The following is a 21377-nucleotide window of genomic DNA, read 5'->3' on the forward strand; positions in this document are numbered from 1 at the left end:
AGGAGAAATCAACACAAATTCCCCAAGGGCAACATGTATCTCTAGTGATAATTTCTTATTCAAGGGGGATTGCAAAGGTGGTGTGGGAGTTAGAAATACCTGTTCAGATAATTGATACAATATTGACTGCTGTGCGTGTCAATGGCTCTCCAAGGTCTGGAGCAATGCACCATGGCCAGCATATGTCAAAACTCTAGGTTGTTGAAATCGTCCTGTGCAATTTGGTGGCGGGAGAACAGAAGTTCTGTTTCTGCCACCTGATGAATCAACAGGGATTCCTACCCCATTGAGGGAACTAGGTGAACCCTGAAATGTGCATCAGGTCAGTGGCGGCACTGTTTAAGCTATACATTAAAGAAAAACCTGTTTCCCTTCACACAATGCTCATGTCTGTGTGCATGTGGCCATGCAGAATGTAATGCGTGATACCTTCCGCTCTGCGCCACTGAGAGCTGGCATTGGGCATGTAGCAAAATGCCTGATTGCCTCCCCCTTCCTAAATTTTCCTACAAACCAGATGTTACTCCAGTTTTTAAATTGTGTTTAAGAAAGAAAGAAAGAAAGAAAGAAAGAAAGAAAGAAAGAAAGAAAGAAAGAAAGAAAGAAAGAAAGAAAGAAAGAAAGAAAGAAAGAAAGAAAGAATATTTCTTTATCTAGCATATGGTTAGTCTGTGGAAGTTCTTGCCACTGGATGTGGTGATGGCATCAGGCCTAGATGCCTTTAAGGGGGAATTGGACAGATTTCTAGAAGAAAAGTCCAGTACAGTTTACAAACCCTGATGGGTATGTGTAATGTCTTGGTTGTAGAAGTAAGCTACCTCAGAATGCCAGGTGCAAGGGAGTAGCAACAGGATCTTATCTTGTGTGCTCCCTGATGCATTTGGTAGGCTACTGTGTGAATCAGGACACTGGACTAGACAAGCCTTTGGCCTGATCCAGTGGGGCTCTTCTTATGTTTTTATGCTCTTAATTGACAGTTTTAACTTAGCATGAGCAAGAGTGGGACTAAATGAAAACATTTATCAGAATGGGATAATTTCCTTACTTTGAGTAGTGCTACTGCTTTTTTTCCTGTTGCAGCAAAGTCTTCCTCATTTGCTTTTTCATCTTCCAGTAATGCACAGGCATCTAAGGATTGGCTTCACAATCTCCTTTATGATGATGATGATGATGATGATGATGATGATGATGATGATGATGATATTTTCAGACAACACCCAGGTGAAATAAACTTGCCTGGCCTCCCCCCTCCCACCTTTTTTCTTTTCATTTCTGTGTTCCAGAGTTATATCTGTACTCCATGCTGCAAATTTCACCTTCCACAACACACATAGACTAGATACAAAGCTATGCATTCTAGACACGCAATAACCTAGAACATTGTTTCTCAGATGGTGGGTCGGGACCCACTAGATGGTTTGCAAGCCCATTTCAGGTGGGTTCCCATTCATTGCAATATTTTATTTTTAATATATTAGACTTGATGCTACCATGGTATGTGACTGCGTTTGGAGAAATGTTAAGAGACCTGTCCTTTTAACAAGCTACTATGTAGATTCTTTTAACAATGAGAGTCAATGGCGCTTACTTCTGGGTAGGTGTGGGTAGGATTACAGCCTAGGATTGTAAAAAAAAATTCCCTCTTGATGATGTCTCTTCTGGTCATGACATCACTTCCAGTGAGTCCTGTCAGATTCTCATTCTAAAAAGTGACTCTCGGTGCTAAATGTGTGAGTACCACTGACCTAGAAGAAATGGTGGAGCTGACTATTGACACCTGGGAATTCTGTGAACTGGGTGACCACCTGCTGGGGCTAGTAGTTCTGGTCAGAAGGTGGAAGTTTCACTTTCCCACGTTTGAATTCTACTCATACATGTTGGTGCTTTTGGAGAAGACCTGGGCTATATTTCCACTACAGTTTTAATCCACTTTGAAAGCGTTTCTATTTCTCCAATGCATTCTGGTTGCAGGAGGATGGTAGTTTGTGAAGGAATCTGATAATGTTTAGAGTCTACCCTTAACAAGTCTCCAGAAAGTATTGGGGAATAGAAGTGCATTGAAAGTGAATTAGAGCTGTAGTGGAAACACAGCCCTGGATAGGCTGAGACTGAGGTACCCGAATTTATTTTGTAATAATCTTGTTTTGTACTGTATAGTATGTTTTGTTATGACCTGGGCCCCCTGGAAGCCTGGGCCCCAGAGATCTTGCCTCCCCTCTCCCCAAGGCCTGCCCACAGCTACACTAAAAATGATCTTCCTTAGATGAGAGAGAAGAAAAGTGTAGACTTTGGGTGTTGTTGGAATATCTGTTTATTTATAATAAGCAGATCATTTTAGAAATTAAACAAAGAAAACCTCTTACAGCAAGAAACTTAACTACTAACCCTATCCTACATCTGTAGTCACAGTCATTGCAATTTCCTGATGCTGTCTTCCAGTCTGAGTTAAGGTCAGCAAAAATGTTCAGTCCTGTGTCTCATCTCTTCCTTCTTCAAACTATGATGGATGAGACATGCTGATAGCTGGAGTGCTAATCTTGCAATCCACTTCTGCAAAAAGGCCATTAATATAGCAAAAACTGTGCTGCCATCACACATTATGGAGAATCAGAAGCAGGGAAATTCTGGGGAGAATCTGGGTAGGTATTGGGACTGCCTGGGAGCAGGTCAAGGGCAGACTGGGGCAGGAATTGGCAACAGTGAAGGCGCTTAGGCCCAGCCCAGGCTCGACATGCTCTCTTGGATCCACTTGGATTTACACCAGCCAAACAGCTGGTGCAGATCCACGTAGGCTCATGGGAGACCAGGGTGCAGCAGAGCAGATAAGAAGAAAAGGGTTTTTTGTTTTGTTTTGTTTTTTGTTTTTTTTTTAAAGAATTTTCTTATTTCTCCATTGCTGCTTGGTTGCCAGTGAGCCTACAGCATGCAGCCTAGAATAGAATTAGGTCTTGATGACAGTTCCCTAAAGGAAAAAAAGATGTAAACAAAATGCAGGGAAAGGCATTTTGGATGAACACTAATATAATTAATGACTACTTTCAATCAACTGATATGTATTGATATATTTGGAAAAGAATGTAAAGTGGCTTTTATAATCTTCATCTTCATCATCATCATCATCCATATTGCTATCTCCAAGCAACATAAAAATACAATACCTGCTCTGCAATTAACAAATTCTAAGTAGAAATAATGTGGAACGTGTCCACTAGGAGCAAAATAATGGATTAAGAATTATAAATTGGACAGAGGCACAGACATGCATTGTACATGCACATTTTTTTTGTTTTTGTTTGTTTTTAAATCCACCTGGCTAACAGAGAATTAAAAATACATGTTAAAGACAGAAATGGAAGTGGACTGCAAATTGCCTAGGTAAAGCAGAGACATAGGTAACAGGAAAACAGCAGAACTGTCTATCTCACCCACAACAATATTCCAGACTTTTCCTCAAAAGATTTCTTCCCCTCATTTTTTCCTCTAATTTTTTTTTTTTCATCTCATTCTTTCCATGTAGCAAACAACAGGAGTTTTCTTAAAAATCTTTCTGCTTCCCAAAAGAAAAAAAAATCAAACAAAATACAGGAAAAATCATTTTGGATGAGCACTAATATAATTAACGACTACAGTTCAATCAATTCATAATTATTTGGAGAAGACCAAGAGTAGAAATATGATGGAATGTGTTCGTTAGGATCAAAAGAATGGATTAAGAATTTTCAGTTGAACAAAGGAGGCATAGACACACACTGTATGTGCATGTGAGCAAAACCCATGGATTTCTGAGATAGTCAGCGGTGTTCATAAGATTTGTTACAGCTGGAGGCATCCATCATTTTTTATGAATCCCAGAACAAACTCCGAATCTGTAGATTACTTTAGCAAGAGTGTCCTTTACTTCTTTGTTTCTTAAGCTGTATATGAAAGGATTGGCCAGAGGGGTCAGGACTGCATAGAGGAAAGAGAAGGTCTTCTTTAGGTCTCTAAATTGGCCAGTTGATGGCAAGATATAGACAAAGATTAAGGATCCATAGTAAATTGAAACCACAGTGAGGTGAGAAGAACAAGTAGAAAAAGCCTTCTTCCTCCCAGTGACGGATGGTATCTTCAGGATCGTGCCAATAATAAACACATAGGATGTCACAGTAGTGAAAAAAGTTGGAAGAATTCCTATGGATGAGGTTACGAAAGCTGCCGTTTCAATAACCCAGGTGTCACCACAAGAGATTCTTACAAGCAGTGTGAAATCACAAAAGAAATGGTCAATTTTATATTGGCTGCAGAATGTGAGCTGGGACAACAAGCCTGTTAAGATTATTATAAGCAGACACCCGATTAACCATGATAAAGAAACAAGCAGGGTACATTTTCTCTCATTCATAAGTGTGACATAATGCAATGGTCTACATATGGCCAAGTAGCGATCATAGGACATCACGGCCAGGAGGAAGCATTCTGTCGCTCCTAGGGTAGAGAAGAAATGCATCTGTAATATGCAGCCCCAAAGAGAAATGGTTTTGTCCTCTGTCACAAAGCTCTTCAGCATTCTGGGCAATATGGTGGAGGTGTAGCAGGCCTCCAAGAAGGAGAGGTTGGCCAGAAAGAAGTACATTGGAGTGTGGAGGTGCTGTTGAGTCACAACCAGTGCAAGAATGAGGAGGTTTCCAAACAGAGTCAGAATATAGATAGCCAGAAACAGCAGGAAGAGGAGAAGGTTCCAGTCTTCAGCATTCCCAAATCCTACAAGGATGAACTCTGTGAAGCCTGTTCTGCTACACCACTCTGAGTTGTTCACAGGCTGCATCTGCAGATAACAAATAGTGTAGCACAGAGAAAAATTACAAGCCTTTCGAGAGCAGGCTGCCTCCCCCCAGTACACGTACAGTGTCAGATTCCCACCTTTTGGACATATCTGTAAAATGGGGACATTTGCATTGAGATGTATTTGGTTAAAAATAATGCTCACAATGTGCTCATCTCCCAGAATCTGATGCAAATGTTGGGGAATAAATGGATGTTGAAACAAAATGAAGGAAAGAGTCAGGTATAAAATGACCTGACAAGAAAGTATTAACTGTGGGAATGGTTTCCATCCAAGGAGGAGTAAAGTGTGGGATGAGAAACAGAGAGAACTCATTGAGTTCATAATATAAATTAAAAAAAAGAAAGGAGAAGAAGGTGAAACGATCTTTCTGGTCAGATGATGTTTTGGGGTCTAGAGCATAAAAGTCACATGATAGGTGTGTGTGTGTGTGTGTGTGTGTGTGTGTGTGTGTGTGTGAGTGAGTGAGTGAAAGAGAGGGAGAAAGAGAAAATATGTTATGTGGAATTCATACCTGTTTCAGGTAAACTGAATACCTCCAGAATACCTCCAAGCTCTAAAAGAAGGAACACAGCTTGCAGACTCCTCACTCAAGCCATTCTATCACAAGTCTTAACTGTGCCTGTTTTCTATTCCTTTCTACAAGGGTATTTCTTGCTTTCATGATCCTTTAGGAAGGCCAGGTGAAATATTGCTGTTTTGCCTCTTGATACATATCTCCTTAGAAGAGTAAGCAGGTAATTCTTCCATTTGTATTTAGATGCACTGTGAAATACACATACTTACATACACAAAACACACCTGGCTCAGTAGTGACTCCTTAATTCCTTATTTTTGTCTAAATATTTTCTCCTGGTACTTAGATTATATATATCATAGACACATGTGAAAACCCATGTACACCAATTCAGCTCTATTACTTCATTTCTTAATTCTCGGTGGGGAAGAGACAACGAGAAAACAACATAAATTCTCCCCAGAGCAACCTGTGACTAGTGATAATTTCTTATACAAAGGGGATTGCAAAAGTAGTGTGGGAGATGGAAATACCTGCTCAGATAATTGATACAATATTGTCTGCTGTGGGTGTCAATGGCTTTCCAAGGACACAAGCAATGCATCATGGCCAACATATGTCAAAACTCCAGGTTGCTGAGATTGTTCTATGCAATTAAGTGGTAGGAGAATGGAAGTTCTGTTTTTGCTAACTGGTGGGTGAATAGAGATTCTTTCCCCACTGAATGGACTAGTAGAGCCCTGAAAAGTGCATGTGGTCAATATCTGGAAGAGACAGCTCTGTTCAAACTATAAATTAAAGCAAAACCTGTTTCTCTTTAAACAAAGCCCATGTTCATATGTTTGTAGCCATGCACAATCCATCCATTTTACTTTGCACTCTGTCACAATTTTTTCCACTCTCCTCATTGCCCCAAGAGGTGAAAAGTCTGATGACCAGGGCTAGTGAGAGCCAGCAGTGGGCCTGGGTCAAGATGTCTGATTGCCCTCCCTTTCTAAAATTTCTACGAATGTGATGTGATGTGGGAACAGATTTTAAACCATTTTTAAGAAAGAAAGAAAGAAAGAAAGAAAGAAAGAAAGAAAGAAAGAAAGAAAGAAAGAAAGAATTTCTTTACCCAGTGTGCAATTACTCTTTGGAACTTCTTGCCACAGGATGACTTTTTCATCTGGCCTAATTGACTTTAAAAGGCAACTTGAGAGAGTTCTAGAAGAAATGTCCATCACAGGTTACAGATAGTGATGGGTGTGTGTAACCTTCTGCTTTTGCAAGTAGGGTACCTCAAAATGCCAGGTGGAAGGGAGCAGCAACAGGATGCAGTTGTCCTGTTGTCTTGTGTGCTCCCTGGGGCATCTGGTGGGCTACTGTGAGATACAGGAAGCTGGACTAGATGGACCTTTGGCCTGGCTCTTTGCTGAAGAGCGGAAGGGCTCTTCTTATGTTCTGAATTAACAGCTTTAATTTAGCATGAGCAAGATTGCAATGAAATGAAAGCATCAGAATGGATAATTTCCTTACTTTGAGTCGTGCTACTGCATTTCTTTTTTTTTACTGCAACAAAGTCCTCCTCATTTGTTTTTTCACTTTTCAAAAATGCCCGGGCATCTCAGGATTGGCTTCACTATCTCTCTTATTATTATGTGATATTTTCAAACAAAGCCCATGTGTTGCACGGTAACTTCAGGGTTCAAGAACAAACTCAGCAGACTTGGGCAGTGGTCACCTGCAAGCTTTTATTCATTGCCAGCAATGGGCTTCTCTTGTTGTTCAAAATGTGGAGCACAGAGAGCTGTGGTGACTCTCAGTGTCTCCAGAGAATAGCAACCTCCTAATGTGTATTTCAGCTTATATAGTCCTGGTTTCTTTGTCTGAAAAATCTCTCTGCCATTGGCCAGAGGGTGGGTGACATCAGAAATGGAGCTTTTCTTTTGATTGGCCACAAGCCTTCAGGCATTTGTTTGGTTTGTCTCAGGTTACTGTGCCAAATATGTTAATACGTACTTATCTCAAAATCCCAGTAGGTGGCACTGTTTACCCATTTATTCAGAGCTAACTTTTATATTTCTCTCTATTATTTAATTTAAGCCTCTAAACAACTTAATTTTAGGTTCTCCATGATTCCCAGTATATTATGTACTTCAATATGATACCAAACAATCCTAATTTTGCTTAAAAAACAAGGTTTTTGAATGTTTTATCTCCCTGTTAGAATCCTTGATTTCTCTGTTCATTTTTAGAATGCAGGCAGCATCTTCCTGGAATGTTTGTCTATTTGGGCCTCTTTGATACTGTCCAGATGCCCCTGCTAATTGGTTCCTGTCAAGTTGATTTGTCTCCTACCAAGTTTCATATCTTGTCCTGTCATACAAAATTAACTATTCTCTTATTAAAAATGCTCTTAGTGCCAGGGAAGGACATAAATATTCTAGTTTACTCCCTTATTTTCTCTCTGTCTCTCTTTGAATTATATTCTGTCCTGTGTCTTATCTGGTTCCATAAAGTCTGGAATACTTTTGCTTAGATAAGAATACTGCATTGTTTGTATTACCTATCTATGCTGCATCTGCTTTTCAAGACTATAGGGATATTTCTGAGACTTTAAGCCTTTTCCTATTAGCTTTCCTCATTCTATGTTTTTATGTTCTTATTAAACTAATTGTAACAGCTGGAATCTACTCTTTCATTTATATTTGTTAATCTTATTATTGTGCATCCTGCTTTAGGTGCCTCCTTTATTTCTAATCTTAGAAGTTTTAATTACAAACTTCAGACAGGACTTGTGAGTCTACAGAGGTATCTGTAACTTGTAACTTTGCCTTGTTAGACCTTCCTGATTTATAGCTGGGAGCAGCTTAATGGTCAAATTTAATTGCTTTTGCTTTGAGCTGCAATTCTGAACTACAAGACTTGAGCATCTCTTAATAGTTATTTCTGTGTATTTCTATATTCTAACTTTCAAAAACATCAGCAATCAAGCTTTTACTCTGATTAAAAATATTTGCAAACATATTTCAAACTGCATTTGGTTCTAAGGAAACCTGAATGCAAAAATCTCCTTTTGACTCTCTGTGTACTTTGGGTGTAAGATTAGCAGCCTCTGCTATTTACAACCCTCATTGCACAGTTTTCATTCAGAAGCAGGGATTTGAGTTTAAAGTGTCCTGCTTTGTTCTGCTCACCCTAATTTATTCTACTAATTGGCATCTTAGCCTTATCTGATGGTTTGCTAAGAGCCTTCTGTTATTTCACACCTTTGAAGACTTCAGCATCATTAGCCTGTCAGTAGCACTTTTCCTTAACACCATGTTGTTGCATGCACAAGACATGGATCCTTCCTAATATGAAATCTTCCCAATACAATGCATATTTGTTTCACAGAAAGCCCAATTTTAAAATACAAGAGGTTCCCTTCCTTAAAATCTTTCCTTTCTCTATGTGTCCTCTGCTAAATGCAAGCATTCCTGACTTCTTTGAAGCTGCAGCTTAGTCCTATCCATCACTCTTGACAGTTGGCCTGATAGCGGGTAATTGCAGTCTCCTCTGCTGATAATGTGTCAAATAGTTTTACGATTTGGAAGGTCTTTTGTACCATCCCAGCCCAGCACTTTGGAGGGGGTGAATTAGAGTTCATTTGATTTTCTTTTATTTCTTAATTCCTCTAACTAATCTAACATGGAACTTTGGTGTAATTTGACTTTAGAAGAAACCTAATGTATATTACTTATAAGCCTTTTCTTGCTATAGGTTCTAAAAGAATCAAAGGGATTGCTTTATTTGCAGGCTGGGGCCATGTGTTTTCTAGAGTCAGCCTGCAATAGAAAAACAAATGGACCCAAACCTTCATTTTCTCCTATTAAACTGCTAATTAGCCTGCACTTGTGGTCTTAGACTGAGAGAGATGGATTCAGCTGGCTTGTGAGCATGCTAAACACAGAATAAGCCTTTTAAATATTTGAACAAAACATATAAATATGACACTGTTCTGGGGGGCAGAGCTAACTCTCAGCGAAGTTGCAGTGAACTTTGGGGGCTCCCGAAGAGACTGCAAAATAGATGTGTTTCCATGTGCCTAAACAACTAAAGCACGCTTCGGTGCCAGGAAGACGGTACGAAGAGCTGAGAGCTTGAACGGGGGGGTCCTTAGAAACAGGCAATTTCAAGGATTTCTCTCTGTTTTGCTCTGCGCTGAATCATATCTATGCTGGGTGCCATCTTGGAGAAGCTCGGAAAGCTGAGAACTCGCCCTCCCACGGCCTAGATACAACAACATCGCAGCAAAAAAAGCTATTAAGAGTGAGTGAACTTGGCTCGTTAAAAAGTTTTACCAAGAACTGTAAGTAAGAAGTCTGGAGGAGGAGGAGGAGATAATACAAGATTTTTCACACTGGCCATTAGCCATCCAGGGGGGGAATAGGTGAACTGGTATTTTCCCTGCTGGATTAAGTACAAGATTATTTTTTTTAATGCTATGTACCGAAGAGAAATAAATAAGTAATCTTCAACGAAGGAAATAAAGTCTACTTTCATTTCCCCAGCAAAAAGCCTTGATTTAAGTCTGGTCACTGCTACTTTCGGTTTCTCAGCAAGAGGCTTGAATTTTTTTTTGGGGGGGGGTCATTTAAAGGCATACTAACCTAATTTGAGTGTGTTGATTTGATTGACTTTTTTTGGATATAAAAATTGGAAAGTAACCCTGGATACAAAATTGGAAAGTAGACCTGCAGGAAGTGGTTTGAGTTGGTGTTGATAAAAATGGCTTTTGAAAATTTAAAAGATGTTTGTGAAAGCCAGGCCTTGTTGATGGATTTTTTGATGGATTTTAGAAGAGAAATGGAGCAACAGGTCAGAGAACTGTTTGAAAAAATTGGGCAAATAAGCTCCTCCCTTGTAAACTCGCAGGAACAGATTATAAACAATAGAGAAGAAAAAAGAATGGATCAGATGTCCGGTGAAGTTAAAGAAGTGGAGTATTTTGAAATGGGACATGAGATGGAGGAAGCAACTGTCATAATAACTAAGAAACTTAAGGAAGAAAAAAAAGGAAATGTTCAGAGAGCAAGCTGTCTCAAGAAGAGGAAGAATTTATGGATTGAATTCAAGAATAACAGAATGAAGAAGAAGAAAGAAAAACACAGGGGGGCCAAGAAATTCAACAGACTTAAGAAGAAAAAGAAGAAAAAGAAGAACCAGTTGGAAGACTAAGAGGGAACACCAATAAGATAGAGCACAAAGCAAGCAATAAGAAGGTCAAAATGGTTGAATAATAAGTAGAATTTTTTTTAATTATATTAAATCAAAATAGATGTAAATGAAAATTTGAAATATAAACATTGCGGAAATTAAGTGGTATTAAGATAAATATTTTATTAATTATATTAAATTAAAGTGGACGAAAAGGGAACTTGGAATATAAGTATTGTGAAAATTAAAGTGGTAAACATATGAAATAAATTAGATGGAACTGCAAATTTGGAATATAAGTATTGTGTAAACTAAAGTGGCATTAAGATAAATAAAAGGGTTATTTTTTAAAAGAGAAGGTAAATAAAATAAATTATGGATGTTTATTTTGGAGAAAATATTAAACCTGTATTTTGGGTTAATAAATATGTGGTGGATAAGCAAAGTATAATATCATTGTAATTGGAGATATTTGTTTTTAGATGTGATATTAGAAACTAAGAATCAGATAAGAGATTTTTTTTTAGAGGTAAGTTTAGTGGTAAGAAGAGCCTATAAGTAAAAATTTGAAGTCTTTTTTGATTGGATAGTTATGGAAAATGATATATAATATGTTATAAGAGATATTGAAGGGGGTAATACCATTGCAATTGGAGACTTCTTTTTTAGCTGTGATATTAGAAATTAAGAATTAGTTAAGAAACATTTTATTTTAGAGACTATTTTAGTGGTAAGAAGAGTGTATAAGTAAAAATTTGAAGTTTTTTTTTTAATGATGGGATAGATAAGGTTAGAGGAAAAATATGGAATGTTAAAGTATTAACCAGTTGGGTTAATGGATATGATAATTTTTGTATTGATTATTAATTTCGTTTGGATTAATGTTTGTTGTAATGGATGGCCACCACCCTTGTGTGTAACCTATGTAGTCCTAACCCTAAGTCTATCCAATTTTCCTTACCTGTATCTGTAATAAATAAATAAAGCATTGTTAAAAAAAATATATATGACACTGTTCTTTTGAGAAGCTTGAAGGAATTTGCGTTTTAAGAAGCAAAAGTGCTTTTCATATGAAATGACTTAAGGGTGCTTCTGTTAGCCTGCATCACATGTGAAATAAACTTGCCTGGTTCCCCCCCTTTTTTCTTTTCACTTCTGTGATCCAGACTTTTATTTGTACTCCATGCTGCTAATTTCACCTTCCAAAACACTTGTAGACTTGATACAATGCTATACATTTTAGACACACACTAAACTTGAAGTAGGGGTGCAACTGACTGTTCTGACTATTGATGCCTGGGAATTGTGTGAATTGAACTGGGTGACATGCTGCAGGGGTTAGTAGTCCTGGTCAGAAAGGGGAAGTTTTACTTTCCCATGTTTGAATTGTACTAATACATGTTGGTGCTTTTGGAGACCTGGGCTACATTTCCACTACAGTTTTAATCCACTTTCGAAGCACTTCTGTTCCCCCAAAGCATTCTGGGTGGGGGAGGACTGTAGTTTGTTAAGGAAACTGAGAACTTTTAGAGCCTACTCTGAAGTAACTGCAGTGCATTGGGGGAACAGAACTGCACTGAAAGTGGATTAAAGCTGTCGTGGAAATGCAGCCCTGGATAGGCTAAGATTGAGGTACCATAATTTATTTTGTAATAAACTTGTTTTGTACTGTATAATATGGTTTCTCATGGCTCATCCCCCTGGAAGCCGGAGCCCCAGAGATTTTGCCCCCCACCCTGGCAGGCGGATGGCAACACTTCAGAATGATTTTCCTTGGATGATAGAGAAGAATAGTGTACACTTTTGGTGTTGTTGGAATATTTGTTTACTTATAAGTCACAGAGCATTTTAGAAGTTAAACACTCCTACAGCAAGAAACATAACGACTAAACGTCTCCTGGTCTAGAAATCCAAGAAGCCCAGAAGATGGGTACTGAACTATCGTCCTACTCTTCAGTTGCACTCCATCTGAAGGAGCAAGTCTGCAGCTTGGGGGTGCTCCTGGATCTGCAGCTGCTCCTGGATTCCCAGGTAGCGGCTGTGGCAAAGGGTGCCTTTGCCCAGTTTCAGCTTATTCGCCAGCTGCAACCATACCTGAGTCGCTCAGACCTGACCACGGTGACCCATACCCTAGTGACATCTAGATTAGAATACTGCAATAAGTTCTGTGTGGGGCTGCCTCTGAAGATGGTCCAGAAACTGCAGTTAGTGCTGAACACGGCTGCCCGTGTTGTTGCTGGGGCTCATTGATTCAACTCAGTCGGGCTGCTGCTTCGGTGGCTACGTTGGTTTCTGGACTGAATTCAAAGTGCTAGTTTTGACTTTTAAAGCCATATAAGGCTTTTTATTTCAAAGCTATATGAAGCTTCTAAAGCCACATAAATCATATAAGACCAGGGTATTTGAGGAACCGCCTCCTTCCATACAATCCAACCTGTCCTCTTAGGTCATCACAGGGGGCCTTTCTAACTGTGCTGCCACCAGCACAGGTGAGGGGGATAGTGGCAAGAAAGAGGGCCTTCTGGTGGTGGCTCCCCATCTGTGGAATTCCCCTGGAATTGAGAACAGCTTCCTCTTCAGAGTCCTTTCGGCAGGGTCTTAACGCCTTTTTATTCAGGGAAGCCTTTTTTATGCTTACACCTGGATGCATGGCACATTTTATGAATGTATTTTAATCAAAATCCAAGTTTTATTGTGTTTTGTTGTTTTTCAATTTCTTAAACAAACAAACAAACAAACAAACAAACAAACAAACAAACAAACAAACAAACAAACAAACAAACAAACAAACAAACAAACATCATCCCTGCTCTATATATGTAGTCACAGCTGTTGCAATTTCCTGATGCTGTCTTCTGGTTTGAGTTAACGTCAGCCAAAAATGCTCAGTCCTGTGTCCTATCTCTTCGTCATTCAAACTTTGATGGATGAGACATGCTGATACCTGGAGTGCTGTTTTTGCAATCTGCTTTTGCAAAAGGCTCAGCAACAGAGCAAAAATTGTGCTGCCATCACTCATGATGGAGCAGCTGGTGGAGAACCAGGAGCAGGTGAATCAGCAGAGAGGGCATTCTGGGGAAGGATCTGGGCAAGTGTCAGGATTGGCTGGGGGTGTTTCAAGGTCAGGATGGGGCAGGTATTGGCAGTAATGGACACACTGATATCCTATGACCCCAGCCCAGACTCTGCATGCTACCTTGGACCCACTTGGATTTACACTAACCAAAAGTTGGCACAGATCCAGTAGGCCCGTGGAAGCCCAGGGTGCAGCAGTACAGTTAAGTAGAAAAGGTTTTTTTGTTTGTTTGTTAGTTTTTAATCATCTTTTTCCTTCCCTCTTCATTTCTGTCTGGTTGCCAGCTAGCCCACAGCATGCAGCAGAGGACCAGAATAGAATTAGGTATTCACTGAAATTCTCCAAAAGAGGGGAGGGGAGGAAAAAAGCAAGGAAAAGACATTTTGGATGAGCACTAATATAATTAACGACTATGTTTCAGTCAACTGCTATTTATTGATATATTTGGAGAAGGCCTAGAAAGGAAAGTGGTTTTGATTATTACTGTCATCATTATTACTAGTAGTACAGAGAAATGGAATTCTTAGACCTACATATTCCTACCTCCAAGCGGCGAAAACACACAATACTTTCTCTGAAATAAACAGAACCTCCTAAGTAAAAATATGGTGGAATGTGTCCACTAGGAGCAAAGGATTGAGAATATCATTTGGACATAGGAGGCATAGACACATAGAGATAAGCTTAGACACATACTGTCCAGTCACATGCACGCAAGTGACAGACCTCTGAGAGCTTCAACAGTGATTAGACAATTTCTTACAGCTGGAGGCATCCATCATTTTTTTATGAATCCCAGAACAAACTCCAAATCTGTAGATTACTTTAGCAAGAGTGTCCTTTACTTCTTTGTTTCTTAAGCTGTATATGAAAGGATTGGCCAGAGGAGTCAAGACTGTATACAGGAAAGAGAAGGTCTTCTTTAGGTCTCTAAATTGGCCAGTTGATGGCAAGATATAGACAAAGATTAAGGATCCATAGTAAATTGAAACCACAGTGAGGTGTGAAGAACAAGTGGAGAAGGCCTTCTTCCTCCCAGTGATGGACGGTATCTTCAGGATCGTGCCAATGATAAACACATAGGATGTCACAGTGGTGAGAAAGGTTGGGAGAGTTCCTATGGAGGAGGTTACGTAAGCTGCCGTTTCAATAACCCAGGTGTCACCACAAGAGAGTCTTACAAGTGGTGTGAAGTCACAAAAGAAATGGTCAATTTTGTATTGGTTGCAGAAAGTGAGTTGGGACAACAAGCCTGTTATGATTATTATAAGCAGACACCCAATTAGCCATGATAAGGTAACAAGCAGGGTACATTTCCTCTCATTCATAAGTGTGACATAATGCAATGGTCTACATATGGCCAAGTAGCGATCATAGGACATCACGGCCAGGAGGTAGCATTCTGCAGCTGTTAGAGTACAGAAGAAATGCATCTGTAATATGCAGCCCCAAAGAGATATGGTTTTGTCCTCTGTCACAAAGCTCTTCAGCATTCTGGGCAAAATGGTGGAGGTGCAGCAGACCTCCAAGAAGGAAAGGTTGGCCAGAAAGAAGTACATTGGAGTGTGAAGGTGCTGTTGAGTCACAACCAGTGCAAGAATGAGGAGGTTTCCAAACAGAGTCAGAATATAGATAGCCAGAAACAGCAGGAAGAGGAGAAGGTTCCAGTCTTCAGCATTCCCAAATCCTACAAGGATGAACTTGGTGAAGCCTGTTTTGCTACGCCACTCTGAGTTGTTCACAGGCTGCATCTGCAGATAACAAATAGTGTAGCACAGATAAAAATTACAAGCCTTTCGAGAGCAGGCTGCCCCCTGCCCCCCAATACACATACAGTGTCAGATTCCCACCTTTTGGACATATCTGTAAAATTGGGACATTTGCATTGAGATGTATTTGGTAAAAAAATAATGCTCACAATGTGCTCATCTCCCAGAATCTGATGCAAATGTTGGGGAAGCAAATGGATGTTGAAACAAAATGAAGGAAAGATTCAGGTATAAAATGACCTGAAAAGCAAGTATTAACTGTGGGAATGGTTTCCATCCAAAGAGGACTAAAGTATGGGACGAGTGATAGTGAGAACCTATAGACATTCTGAATAAAAATAAAAAAAGGAGAGGAAGGTGAAACAATTTTTCTGGTCAGATGATGTTTTGGGATCTAGAGCATAAAAGTCACGGGATATGTGTGTGTGAGAGAGAGAGTGAAAGAAAGAGAGAGAATGTGGAATTCGTACCTGTTTCAGGTAAACTGTTTCAGGTAAACTGCAGAATACCTCCAAGCTCTAAAACAAGGAACACAGCTTGCAGACTCCTCACTCAAGCCATTTTACTACAAGTCTTAATTGGGCCTGTTTTGTATTCCTTTCTACAAGGGTATTTCTTGCTTTCAAGATCATTTAGGAAGGCCAGGTGAAATATCTCTATTTTACCTGTTGATACATATCTCCTTAGAAGAGTAAGCAGGTAATTCTTCTGTTTGCATATATTTGCACACTGAAATACACACACTTAAATACACAAAACACACCTGGCTCAGTAGTGACTCCTCAATTCCTTATTTTTGTCTAAATATTTTCTCCTGGTTTATATATATCATATACACTTGTGAAAACCCATGTACACCAATTCAGCTCTATTACTTCATTTCTTAATTCTCGGTGGGGAAGAGACAACGAGGAAGCGACATAAATTCCCCCCAGAGCAACCTGTGACTAGTGATAATTTCTTATACAAGGGGGATTGTAAAAGTGGTGTGGGAGATAGAAATACCTGCTCAGCTAATTGATACAATATTGTCTGCTGTGGGTGTCAATGGCTTTCCAAGGACACAAGCAATGCATCATGGCCGACATATGTCAAAACTCCAATTTTGCTGAGATTGTTCTATGCAATTCAGTGGTAGGAGAATGGAAGTTCTGTTTTTGCTAACTGGTAGGTGAATAGAGATTCTTTCCCCACTGAATGGACTAGTAGAGCCCTGAAATGTGCATCTGGTCAATATCTGGAAGAGGCAGCTCTGTTCAAGCTATAAATTAAAGCAAAACCTGTTTCTCTTTAAACAAAGCCCATGTTCATATGTGTGTAGCCATGCACAATCCATCCATTTTACTTTGCACTCTGTCACAATTTTTTCCACTCTCCTCATTGCCCCAAGAGGTGAAAAGTCTGATGACCAGGGCTAGTGAGAGGCAGCAGTGGGCCTGGGTCAAGATGTCTGATTGCCCCCCTTCCTAAATTTTCTACGAACGTGATGTGGGAATAATTTTTAAACCATTTTTAAGAAAGAAAGAAAGAAAGAATTTCTTTACCCAGCGTGCAATTACTCTTTGGAACTTCTTGCCACAGGATGACTTTTTCATCTGGTCTAAATGACTTTAAAAGTCAACTTGACAGAGTTCTAGAAGAAATGTCCCTCACAGATTACAGATAGTGATGGGTGTGTGTAACCTTCTGGTTTTGCAAGTAGGGTACCTCAAAATGCCAGGTGGAAGGGAGCAGCAACAGCATGCAGTTCTCTTGTTGTCTCGTGTGCTCCCTGGGGCATCTAGTGGGCTACTGTGAGATGCAGGAAGCTGGACTAGATGGGCCTTTGGCCTGGCTCTTTGCTGAAGAGCAACAGGGCTCTTCTTATGTTCTTAACTGACAGCTTTAATTTAGCATGAGCAACATTGCAACGAAATGAAAACATCAGAATGGATAATGCCACCAGCACAGGTGAGAGGAATAGTGGCAAGAAAGAGGGCCTTCTTGGTGGTGGCTCCCCATCTGTGGAATTCCCCTGGAATTGAGAACAGCTTCCTCTTCAGAGTCCTTTCGGCAGGGTTTTAACACCTTTTTATTCAGGGAAGCCTTTTTTATGCTTACACCTGGATGCATGGCACATTTTATGAATGTATTTTAATCAGAATCCAAGTTTTATTGTGTTTTGTTGTTTTTTAATGTCTTAAACAATCAATCAATCAATCAATCAATCAATCAAACAAAACAAACAAACAAACAAACAAACAAACAAACAAACAAACAAACAAACATGAACCCTGCTCTACATATGCAGTACAGCTGTTGCAATTTCCTGATGCTGTCTTCCTGTTTGAGTTAACGCCAGCCAAAAATGCTCAGTCCTGGGTCCCATCTCTTCGTTCTTCAAACTTTGGTGGATGAGACATGCTGATACCTGGAGTGCTGTTTTTGCAATCTGCTTTTGCAAAAGGCTCAGCGACAGAGCAAAAATTGTACTGCAATCACACATGATGGAGCAGCTGGTGGAGAACCAGGAGCAGGTGAATCAGCAGAGAGGGCATTCTGGGGAAGGATCTGGGCAAGTGTCAGGATTGGCTGGGGGTGTTTCAAGGTCAGAATGGGGCAGGTAATGGACGCACTGATATCCTATGCCCCCAGCCCAGACACGGCACACTACCTTGAACCCACTTGGATTTACACTAGCCAAAAAGTTGGCACAGATCCAATAGGTCCACGGAAGCCCAGGGTGCAGCAGTACAGTGAAGTAGAAAAGGTTTTTTTAATCATATTTTTCCTTCCCTCTTCATTTCTGTCTGGTTGCCAGCTTGTCCACAGCATGCAGCAGAGGCCCAGTATAGAATTAGGTATTCGCTGGAATTTCCCAAAAGGGGGGGGGGAAGGAAAAAAGCAGAGGAAAGACATTTTGGATGAGCACGAATATAATTAACGACTATGTTTCAGTCAACTGCTATTTATTGATATATTTGGAGAAGGCCTAGGAAAGTGGTTTTGATTATTACTGTCATCATTATTAGTAGTAGTGAAGAGAAATGGAATTCTTAGACCTACATATTCCTACCTCCAAGCAGCAAAAACACACAATAATTTCTCTGAAATAAACAGAACCTCCTAAGTAAAAATATGGTGGAATGTGTCCACTAGGAGCAAAGTAAAGGATTGAGAATTATCATTTGGACATAGGAGGCATAGACACATAGAGATAAGCTTATACACATACTGTCCAGTCACATGCACACAAGTGACAGACCTCTGAGAGCTTCAACAGTGATTAGACAATTTCTTACAGCTGGAGGCATCCATCATTTTTTTATGAATCCCAGAACAAACTCCAAATCTGTAGATTACTTTAGCAAGAGTGTCCTTTACTTCTTTGTTTCTTAAGCTGTATATGAAAGGATTGGCCAGAGGAGTCAAGATTGTATACAGGAAAGAGAAGGTCTTCTTTAGGTCTCTAAATTGGCCAGTTGATGGCAAGATGTAGACAAAGATTAAGGATCCATAGTAAATTGAAACCACAGTGAGGTGTGAAGAACAAGTGGAGAAGGCCTTCTTCCTCCCAGTGATGGACGGTATCTTCAGGATCGTGCCAATGATAAACACATAGGACGTCACAGTGGTGAGAAACGTTGGGAGAGTTCCTATGGAGGAGGTTATGAAAGCTGCCGTTTCAATAACCCAGGTGTCACCACAAGAGAGTCTTACAAGTGGTGTGAAGTCACAAAAGAAATGGTCAATTTTGTATTGGTTGCAGAAAGTGAGTTGGGACAACAAGCCTGTTAAGATTATTATAAGCAGACACCCAATTAGCCATGATAAGGTAACAAGCAGGGTACATTTCCTCTCATTCATAAGTGTGACATAATGCAATGGTCTACATATGGCCAAGTAGCGATCATAGGACATCACGGCCAGGAGGTAGCATTCTGCAGCTGTTAGAGTAAAGAAGAAATGCATCTGTAATATGCAGCCCCAAAGAGATATGGTTTTGTCCTCTGTCACAAAGCTTTTCAGCATTCTGGGCAAAATGGTGGAGGTGCAGCAGACCTCCAAGAAGGAAAGGTTGGCCAGAAAGAAGTACATTGGAGTGTGGAGGTGCTGTTGAGTCACAACCAGTGCAAGAATGAGGAGGTTTCCAAACAGAGTCAGAATATAGATAGCCAGAAACAGCAGGAAGAGGAGAAGGTTCCATTCTTCAGCATTCCCAAATCCTACAAGGATGATCTCTGTGAAGCCTGTTCTGCTACGCCATTCTGAGTTGTTTACAAGCTGCATCTGCAGACAACAAGTCTTATATAGTTTTCATTAGTAGCCTTCTATGAACTGGCCACCCAACCTCATTGCAAATGTCCACCTTTTACAAATCTATCTAAGATCTGAAAAATTTGGACATTTATATGAAACTGTATTTTGTTTAAAAAATGTTCACAATGTGCTCAACTCCCAGAATCAGAAGCAAATGTTGGGGGCAGAGGGAACAGATCTTGAAATAAAGTTAAGGTAAGAGTCTGGTAGAAATTGAAAGAGCAAGTATTAATTGTGGAAATGGTTCCTATCCAAGGAAGACCATATGGTTTGTTGGGAGATAGAGAGAACCCACAGACATTCATAATAAAAGAACAAGATGAGAGAAAGGTAAAGGGGGCCTTCCAGGTCAGGTGATAGATTTGGGAAGTGGTTCTCAAACATTCTAGCAGTAGGATCCACTTTTTAAACAACACTCTATCTGGACCTACCTAAGTTTCCAGACTTTGGCTGCAATCCTAACCACACTTTCCTAAGAGTAAGCCCCACTGAACAAAATAGGACTTACTTCTGAATAGACCTGGTTAGCATTGTGCCCTTTAAGAAAAAATGAGATCTTGAAATACATATTTGAGATGTACAAATGAGATCTTGAAATACTTATTTTATTTATGTATCTATTTATCGGTATTAATAACCAGAAAAAGTTTTTCAAATATTTATCTCCCTATATTTACACATGCTTGCAAACTCCAGAGGCTCAGCCCTTTCAGGACAAATAGCAGCTATCTTGCAAACTGCAGGAGCTGACCTCTTTGCAGAGTAATTAGCAGCTATAGTATCTGATTTTTAAATAGCCTCAGGACTTGAGGTGATTAATTATCTTATATTTTCATAACCCTTCAGCAAGCCACCAAAAATCATGGTGCAACCCACTAGTGCGTCCTGACCCACAGTTTGGGAACCACTGGATTTGGGGCTAGAGCAGGGGTTGGCAACCTTAAACACTCAAAGAGCCATTTGGACCCGTTTTCCGGAAAAAAGAAAACCTTGGGAGCCACAAAACCCTTTTGACATCTAAAATGAAGATAACACCGCATATATAGTTTGCGCTCCCCTCTTATAGGTCCCAGTTATATAATACACTCCCCTCTTGTAGGTCACAGTTATATAATACACTCCCCTCTTATAGGTCCCACTAAAAATCAGGTCCAGACCCACAGTTGGAGAACAACTGTTTTAGATTGTGCACAGGTGAACTGCTTGTGAAGGATACTGTCATTCTTTACAGTCATTTACTTCTGTACTTTTGTAAATGCCTTTACACACAATACTACCTCTGAATAAGACCACTTAGTACTACTTAATACTGTTCACAAAAGTGCTCCTGAACAAACAAGCTAAGAGTTCAAAACTGCATAAAATAAAAGGCATACTAACAGTGATTACTTCCCAACAATGAAATATGCTTTGGTGCTACATATACAGTATGTTACACATACAGTATACAAACATATACAGAATACCATCTGGTGCAGAGGTCTCCAAACCCCTTTCAAGTTTCCAAGTGAAGGAAATGGAGCAGTGAGAGTCTGCATGAGTGATAGGGGAATGCTGAGTGGGGAGCCTGAAGGCTGTAATCCTGGGCACATGTTCCTGGGAGCAAGCACAATGGGACTTACTTCTGAGGAGACACACATAGGATTGTGCTCAGAGCTTGGGAGGAGGACTGAGCAGCTGCACTCAGGAAATGGGGCAGTGAGAGGGCGAGTA

The 21377-nt window shown here is 40.0% G+C and overlaps 3 protein-coding genes across 3 annotated transcripts; all 3 read right to left on the bottom strand.

Moving 5' to 3' along the window:
• Positions 1-3832: 3832 nt before the first annotated feature.
• On the bottom strand, positions 3833-4804 carry LOC136652687 (olfactory receptor 6F1-like). The gene has a single exon (XM_066629610.1). It carries the CDS (start codon positions 4802-4804, stop codon positions 3833-3835), a length of 972 nt encoding a protein of 323 aa, XP_066485707.1.
• A 9529-nt stretch (positions 4805-14333) lies between these two features.
• Positions 14334-15347, bottom strand: LOC136652688 (olfactory receptor 6C75-like). Its single transcript, XM_066629611.1, has one exon. The coding sequence runs from the start codon at positions 15345-15347 to the stop codon at positions 14334-14336; it is 1014 nt and encodes a 337-aa protein (XP_066485708.1).
• Positions 15348-18620: 3273 nt separating this feature from the next.
• LOC136652689 (olfactory receptor 6C75-like) lies at positions 18621-19634 on the bottom strand. The gene has a single exon (XM_066629612.1). The coding sequence runs from the start codon at positions 19632-19634 to the stop codon at positions 18621-18623; it is 1014 nt and encodes a 337-aa protein (XP_066485709.1).
• Positions 19635-21377: the final 1743 nt, after the last annotated feature.

This window comes from Tiliqua scincoides, chromosome 5, assembly GCF_035046505.1.
Source record: "Tiliqua scincoides isolate rTilSci1 chromosome 5, rTilSci1.hap2, whole genome shotgun sequence".
Lineage (NCBI taxonomy): Eukaryota > Metazoa > Chordata > Lepidosauria > Squamata > Scincidae > Tiliqua > Tiliqua scincoides.